This window comes from Poecilia reticulata, linkage group LG16 (assembly GCF_000633615.1).
Source record: "Poecilia reticulata strain Guanapo linkage group LG16, Guppy_female_1.0+MT, whole genome shotgun sequence".
Taxonomy (NCBI): Eukaryota; Metazoa; Chordata; class Actinopteri; order Cyprinodontiformes; family Poeciliidae; genus Poecilia; species Poecilia reticulata.
This window is the reverse complement of record NC_024346.1, coordinates 3536827-3544957: the sequence shown is the minus strand read 5'-3', so window position 1 is coordinate 3544957 and position 8131 is coordinate 3536827. Positions and strand designations below refer to the sequence as shown.

General features: G+C 37.1%; 2 protein-coding genes across 2 annotated transcripts in view; one reads left to right on the top strand and one right to left on the bottom strand.

Moving 5' to 3' along the window:
- Positions 1–736: 736 nt before the first annotated feature.
- eaf1 (ELL associated factor 1) lies at positions 737–5578 on the bottom strand. The gene is made up of 6 exons (XM_008430844.2): positions 5459–5578; positions 4000–4094; positions 3532–3668; positions 3255–3427; positions 2458–2679; positions 737–2388 (listed from the first exon to the last, which is right to left on the bottom strand). Exons 1-6 carry the CDS (start codon positions 5559–5561, stop codon positions 2339–2341), a joined length of 780 nt encoding a protein of 259 aa, XP_008429066.1. The 5' UTR covers positions 5562–5578; the 3' UTR covers positions 737–2338.
- Positions 5579–5677: 99 nt separating this feature from the next.
- Positions 5678–8131, top strand: part of mettl6 (methyltransferase 6, methylcytidine) — a 4683-nt gene continuing 2229 nt past the window's right edge. Inside the window, exons 1-4 of the mRNA XM_008430845.2 lie at positions 5678–5762; positions 6072–6358; positions 6881–7015; positions 7307–7477. Coding sequence (XP_008429067.1) covers positions 5690–5762; positions 6072–6358; positions 6881–7015; positions 7307–7477 — 666 coding nt within the window. The 5' untranslated portion in view covers positions 5678–5689. The remainder of the gene's footprint in view (positions 5763–6071; positions 6359–6880; positions 7016–7306; positions 7478–8131) is intronic.

The window sequence follows — 8131 nt, the reverse complement described above, 5'->3', positions numbered from 1 at the left end:
TAAAATCTCCATAGAGGACAAATTAGAGAAATAAAACTAGCTTATATATCCAAGACCAAGTCGAGAAAAAAAAAGTGGAATAATCCTTTAACTTACTGAACTGGGATTGTTTTGTGATTCACGAAGAAGAAAGACAAAACCCCAGGTTGCAAATTAGAGGAAAGACTATATTTTATCACCTCCAGCAAAAAACACCTTCCAGCTTCCTTTAAATAAAAGGGAAGATGCCAAGTTATTGTCATTTACTGCTACAGCATGCATTTGCAATGATTCTGCAACTGATGTAGATAAATTGGAGCATAAAAAAGTAAAAAAAAGAGAGAGATGAAATCTGACATTATGTACTTTAATAATATAAAAGTATATTCACTTAAATTTCTGTTAGCTGTAATTCTCTAGTCTGCCGGTTACTTTAAGTTTGAGACCAAGAGGCTGGGAGTGCATGTCTGGATGACGTTTTGCTCCCAATAATCCAGGTCAGAACTGGAGCAGTGGAGCATTCGTTTCCACAAGAACAGAACAAAGTCAGTTTGGAGTCTATTTTGTATGTAAAGTCATTTTAAATGTGAGCGAAAACTTTCTACAACTTCCCAAATGTAATTATGATTCACTCTGTAATAATAAAAAAGTCTTTTTCTCTATGACATCTTTTACAAAAACTATTTTATGTTTAGACCTAGTTATTTTAATACTGAATCTTTCCTTTATTAGTAACTCTAAATAATAATACCAAACACAACAATGTTTGCAGTTAATTAAAAAAAACAACAACAACAAAGTAACCAATTATACTGTTTGCACAGAGAGACTGTAAAACTGTAAACTGAACACAATCAACAATCCTGAATGTCTTTCTCTAGGCGAGTTCTATTCTTTGGCATTTTCTGACTATAATACATTTACCTTTGTTACCAAACTAACATTCTGTAAAGCATTTAAAGGTCCTGTGGCCTGGTTTATATCTGGGTCAAACAAACAACACATGTCTGAAACAAATAAAAGTTATCCTATGAGCTTTTTTTTGTTTCAAGTCTCCTATAATGTAGTTTTAAATAACTGCCTCAATGATTGGCTCAGGAGGCCTGAATAATAAAGTCAAATCTCTGAAACACAGAGATGATGCTTTAAGTACCTGACATTAAGACCAAAAATAACATATAAAATCAAACATTAATGAGAAAATCTGTATGTGTCTGTAAGCTGAAGGGTAGACACAGTACACACGGCTCTCAGATAGTAACACTGTCTGCAATCAAAGAGCTGTGAAGAGCTAAACTGGAAATTGTAACATTTTCCTCTTTCGTTTCTTCTCTTGGTTATCCAGTTTCAAATACACAGTGGTTGACTTTCCTCATTTTCTAATCTACATCTGTTGCTATTTGAGAAAGATGAACACAACGAGTAACAATTAGGGTAAATGAAGATCCAGCACAAACAAATCATAACATTACCTTCCAGAGAAACCAAACCAAGTTTGAAAGAACCCATTTTTCTTTTTGGTATTACAAATGAACCTACTCAATGAATGTCCTTCATTGAGCAGGTTTCTGTTTTAATTTTGAATCTTGTCTGCCATCTTGTGGCGGGGAAAAAGAACATCATCCAAGATGTTATTCATTTATTATAAGGATCTTGTATGAGCAGCTTTTATACCAACTTTTAACATCCTCACTTTCTATATAATTAATAAAAAGTCATTAGAATCTCTTTTTGAAAAATAGGGCAGGTAAAATTCAGTTTTCTCTTGTTTTATGTGGTGCTAAACAGCCACTAAAGAATCAAATGTGAAATGGCTGAAAGGTTATTGATACTGTTTTTGCAGTACAGTATTTTTAGTATTTAAAGAAAGAGGATGTATATGAATGTAAGTTTGATTCATGCTGAAAGAAGTGCTAATAACAACAACAACATAAAGAGAGGATGTTCACAGCTTTGTCTGACATACGGTGGTATGTCAGACAAAGCTGTGGGTGGTTCCGACTGAAACCTTTATCTTGTTCATTTTGAGATACAAACAAAAGTTAATAAAAATAGAAGTATTTGGCTGATAAAACTAGCTTCTTTTAGTACTTAAAATATGCATGGATGCTCTAGATATAATCTTCCATCACTCTCAGCTAAAACTCTTCCAAAACAAAATATACATCTAATAAAAATAAACTCCTAATGTGTCTGGGTGGCCATCTTTAAGGAAATACCAAAATAAAACTTTTAAAATACAGTCACACTACAGCACTAGGATGGAGTCAGCTATCACAGCAAAGAAACAAATGAATCAGGCAAAAAAGAGGAAGATGAGGAGGAGGAGTGTGAGGGAGGCGAGGCTGACCCGGAGAGTTCATTCGTCGTCGCTGTCGCTGCCTGACTCGCTGAGCTGAAGATCGTTTCCTGCAGAGAAAACAGATGAGGAACTGTTTCCTGGAGACACTTCGAAGCGAACGGTAATCAGAAACTCACGGAGTGTGTTCATGAGCTGGTTGTTGCCCTGCTGCCGGTCGACTCCTCCGTTGGCCACAGGGAGGCGGCTGGGGGAGGTCTGGCTGAGCGGCCGCGGTGCGTCGTTCTCGCCGTCACTGCTGCTGCTGTCGTCGCCGCTCCCCGAGGCGCTGGCTGAGTCCGAGGAGCTGCTGCTGCCGCTGCTGCTCATCTGCTCTATAACCTCTACCTCCGCTCTCAGCTCTGTTGGAATGGAGTCAGCGTGTTTACAGTTCCTTACTGATCCAAGTCAAACCTTCTAAAGCTCATCTTTAGCCTCTTAAAGGAGCAGTATTATGTAAAATTGCCTTCTATGAGCTTCACGTCACATCAAAAATTATAACATTTTCCTCTTTCATTTTTTCTCTTGGTTATCCAGTTTCAAATACACAGTGGTTGACTGTGTATTTGAAACACAGTCAAATACGCTGTGTATTTGACTGTGGAGTGTTGAGTTGACTCTTTCGTACATGTTTGAGAAATCATTTAATCTTCCTGGCAACCATTCAGTTGTGCAAAACGCCTCGATTAACCTAGCGCCGCCTCTGAGCTGCAGTTTCCAAGCTTCCAAGCTTCCACTCAATGTCAAATGTTAAATTACAAAGTCAAATTTCTTCTAAGTTATATTTTATATATATAGCATTTTTATAACAGCTGAAGCTAACTTGGGTACTTGGTTGTGCTATGACATGGCACTTTGTACCTGAAAAATACATAATACTGCCCCTTTAATGTTTAGCGCTCAGGTAAGTTTGATGTGCGCGGCTGAACCTCCTCACCTCTCTTGATGTCATCGAGCTGCGGCTCTGGAGAGGGGTTGTCCTTAGTTTGGGAGGGCGAGGTTTTGATCCCAGTTCCGGGTTTGGTTGGAGCCCGGAACTGAGAGCTAGGCTGGCTGGAGCGAACTGACTGCTGCTCAATTCGGGCCTGGATCTTACTGCTCCCCTCTGCCCTGTAGCATAAACAAACAGCAGATACAGCCAATATTAGACCTTTAAGATTGTTTTGTGAAAAACTGTTTAGTTTGTCTTGAAGTCTAAAGCATTTTCCCCTCACCTTGTTTTCTTCACCTGGATGCTGCTGCTGAGCTTCTCCAGGACGAATTCACCCGTGTCATGGTTAATGATGAGAACGCAGTCCTTCTGATATGGTCGCTTGTTTCCCTTAAATACTGTCATAGGAGGCGTGGAGCCCTGGAAGACAAGTTTGATTTTAACTTTCTGTTATTTTTTATTTTCCCTAACTACATATTTATTAGTAAAAATATTTTTAGAGATATGTAACAGACGGATGGATCTCAATGACTACTAATAAGGAAACTGCTGACCAGTATCTCTCATTTTAACCAAGTCATAAACACTTTACTTATTTATATAGTAAAGTTGCCACATAATTCACAGATAAACTGTAATGGCTGACATTACTCATTACCCAATATGTCAAACTGGAGTTTTAGGGATTGTCAAGCTGGCCTAACTGGCAATGTAAAAGTTGCTTTGTGCCACACCCTCCTCAGAGTCTTACTGGAATGTGAGGTAATGTAATGGTAACTTCATCTCCTTTCCCAACTTGCAGCTCTCCTTCACAACTCGTGTCAATAGACGCTGGTTTGAAGTCATCTGAAAAAGAAATCGAGGCATTAATCGCGGGTCTGGTGAGCCCTTAATATGCATGTTTAAAATAATCTTTAGGTTGTGCTGCTAATGTACTGGTGTCTGTAAAAGCTTTCATGCCAAATTATGTCATTTAAAAATATTATGCTTGTTTATACAGATGACCTGGTTGTTTTCAGTATATGTAAGACTGGTTAGCAGAAACTCATCAATATTTGCACTGACTAGAGTCAGAAACACGAAATTAAACGTTATTCTATTAAATGTTGTATATGTAGAAGCAACCAAGCCAAACAGCATGCGCTTAAAATGCTCTATAATTCTTATGAGATCTCAGATATTTAATTACATCTAAAATAAATGAATGAATGAATGAATGATTTATCTTTCTGTGTGTTTATGAACTGAAGTCTGCTAATAAAACTTGATTGATTTGCTTCAAATACTGGGTTACAGACTGCAGTGGTAGTCTCTAGTTCATTTCACTTACAGGTTAATGCTACATAGGATTATAACATTCAGAAAATTACAACAAAAGAGGCAACAAAATGTTCTAAAAATTATTTTCTTTCTTAAAGGGAACAAGAAATGTTTACTGTTACTTTAAGGTCTTTATATATTGTTGCACCCTTAAATGTGAATATGAAATAAAATTTAAAATGTTATAATGTATAAAACGTTATTTCATCCCTCCACTGTAACACCATCTTGGCATGTCAGCCATGCCTCTTTACGTGATAAAAATCTAAAATCCTGAATGTTCTATTTAAAAAAAAACTGAGATTTTTTTTTAATTTCATAAATATAAAAATTTAGGTTTCCAGGTCTAAGTAATAGTGGCAGCCCAAACCTGACACAGGTGAGAGGGCCTAAGATTAAATCACAGAGATTGCTGGAAGTACATTAAAGTGAGCAACTATGGAAACTGATATCTTCATTGTAGTTTTTACCAATAATATTATCACATGTGTGGCTTTGTTTGTGGTTCTTCAGGCAAAATGTGCAACTCTCTGGAAGTAGATAAAGAAGTAAACATAGCTGCTGTATCCATCTTGAGTGCAAAAACGTAGAATAAAGAATAATAAAGTCTTCAAATGCAAATGTCTTACTGTTTAGTAATTGCACTCTGTTTTCCTATGCCTAGTCTTTATTAACCTTTGACTGTCAATGACTAAGAACCTCTGACTCAGATAAAATTTAGAATTTTAAACTCTACAAACATTTTCAAGTACTACTTTGGAATGAATTTAAAGTATATCCATATTGTACCAATCGAATTTTAAGATACTTGTAACAAAAACAATGAGATTGTTGTAATTATTTAGAAATGATCGGCTCAGTCGATACACAGGGGCGCCTCAAACACTCACATCTGATGGTGTGAAAAGAAGATTTTGGCCTCTTCTCGAAGCTTTCTCCGAGCTTCAAAACATGCTCCTCTTTATCCAGCAGCGGATTGGTACTCCCATTCATGGTCGACGGTTTCTTTGAAATTATTAAAAACTTACATTTGCGTCAAATCCTCTGAAGCGCCGACTTAAATCTGGCTGTTTCAATTGAGTTAAACAGACAATCCAAATAAAGAAAAAGTTAGCCTGCGGATGCTAACTATTAGCAAAACAACAACGCACTTCCGCTTTTGGTTCGACTGTAAAATACTTCCGAAAGTTGGTTGTAAGTAAATTTTTAATGAACAAACGTGAATCTCAACGTAATAATTTATTAAAGTCATCTCACATTTTATTTAATGTTTACTGAAAAGTTGTATGTATGTCAAGAAAGTGATGCCAATGAAATGGACAAGGAATCACTATTTTTGACTCCACACGGTAGAGTTAAAATAACGAACAAGATGGCGTCGATCGGTGGAAAAGTTTAGCAAATTATATTCTAGTTTTAAATGTCTAGATGTTAGCTTTTTAAAAAAATTGTTACTTGTTGACAAGGCACCCAATCATTTTTAATGTATCATGTCACTTACAGCAATTGAAAAGTGCGAAGTTGAGCTTACACAAACCGTGAAATTGGAATCCAAAGATGAAACGTTTCCATGCGGACAAACAACAACCTCCACAGCCAGACATTTAAGCCAGGAGGAGCTGGACAGACTGAGCAGCGAGCGGACTCTGGTGTCCGACTTCAAACAGATGAAACTTGAAAAAGAAGCTCAAAAAAACTGGGACTTGTTTTACAAAAGAAATACGACGAATTTCTTCAAAGACAGACACTGGACCACCAGAGAGTTTGAGGAGCTCCAAGCATGTAGAGAGGTTAGCAGACCGAGATAATTCTCAAAAAGTACTCAAATAAACATGATCAACTGATTAAAATCAAATACGACTTACTGTAAAACCAGGAATTTGGCAGCTTGATAACATTCGGTACAACACAATGCCAGGGTATAAAGATGTAAGCAGCCATCAGCATGTTAAGTGGTAGATATTGTATGTTTGAAAGATTTTTTGAGGGAAATCTTTGCATCTAGAAGAAATTGATGGGACCAAAAGTTGTGTGGCTCATTTAGGTGAGCCACACAACTTTTTCTGTCCCTGTAATGTTTATCAGGATATTTAGTTATTTAATAATGCTCCCCACTATTATAAATACATTTTGAAGAAACGGTAGACACAACTAACTCCACAGGAATGTCAAAGTTAGATTTTTGTAGTTGTCTCAAAGTTTTTGTATTTATCATAATTTGAACTTATATCAACACATGCATATAGTAAATAAATTGTGATTTAACAGTGATTTAATTGTGAGTTCTGTAATTTTTCCTGATGTCTTTTCAGTTTGAGTCCCAGAAGCTGGTTCTGCTGGAGGCTGGGTGTGGAGTAGGAAACTGCATCTTCCCTCTGCTGGAGGAAGACCTCAACATCTTTGTTTATGCGTGTGATTTCTCACCCCGAGCTGTTGAATTTGTCAAAGTAAGATTTCAACCTGTGAATCTTTGAATTGCTTTTGATTAATTACAGAAACCCAATTCTACATTTAACAATTTAGTTGCTTTTTCAATGCACAATAACTAAAAATTGACAAACATGATTCAAGATTTATTGAAATCAGACTGATTGTTGATGTCAAACATTTTTAATTAATTACAATCAGCAGCTCTGATCATAGAGTGTAGTTTAGTTTTGAAAGCTTGTGCTTGAGAGTATTTACAACCAATCATCAAGCAGGTTGTATATGTAATTTGTTTTGTGTTGTTGAAACAGAAAAATCCTCTGTACCGCCCCGAGCGCTGCTGTGCGTTCCAGTGTGATTTAACGAAAGACCATCTGATGGAAAATGTTCCAGAGGCCAGCGTCGACGTCGTAACTCTCATCTTTGTCCTGTCAGCCGTTCATCCTGACAAGATGAAGGTGGCTTTAGAGAACATTGGCAAGGTAAAAACAGAGATGGACAAGCAAAACGTGTTGATGGTTTCATAGTGACACAAATAGGTTTTCTAGTTTAAGATGTTGTGTTTGTACTATTGGTGGGGAATTGGATTTGTAAATAATAAGGGCAAATTTTGAAGCAATTAGCCAGTGGTGGGAAGTAACGAAGTACAAGTACTTCGTTACTGTACTTAAGTACAGTTTTCGTGTATCTGTACTTTACTTAAGTAGATTTAATAATGGGTACTTTCTACTTTTACTCCACTACATTTTACAGTAAGTATCTGTACTTTCTACTTCACTACATTTCTACAAACTCTCGCGTTACTCGTTACATCCAAGTCTCGTTGCTCTTTTTGTCCGTTAAAATGTGAAGTTCAGGGATTTAAGGTGGCGCCGTAAAATCCGAGCAATAACGTGACTTAGTGTCTGTTGTCACCCATCGGCTCCACCTTTACTCGCTGCGGAGCTCCAGACATGCGCAGTGGTTTCCTCTGAGCGGGAGGAGATGTTTGTCTATAATATAATAGCGCTGCATAAATCATAGATATGGTGACATGTAAAATCAGCAGCGCTTCGCTTTCACTGATGGTGGAACTTCATCCAACTTTTAGCGTCACTTGGAAGGAAAGCTTAAAGAAAGGTAAGATCTGTGCTAGC

Excerpts from the sequence above, each read along its gene's own strand:
- eaf1 (XM_008430844.2), bottom strand. The coding sequence starts at position 5,561 with ATGAATGGGAGTACCAATCCGCTGCTGGATAAAGAGGAGCATGTTTTG. Across the intron at positions 4,095-5,458 it reads TTCTTTTCACACCATCAGAT|ATGACTTCAAACCAGCGTCT; the intron begins GTGAGTGTTTGA and ends TTTCTTTTTCAG. Across the intron at positions 3,669-3,999 it reads TTACATTACCTCACATTCCA|GGCTCCACGCCTCCTATGAC; the intron begins GTAAGACTCTGA and ends CTTGTCTTCCAG.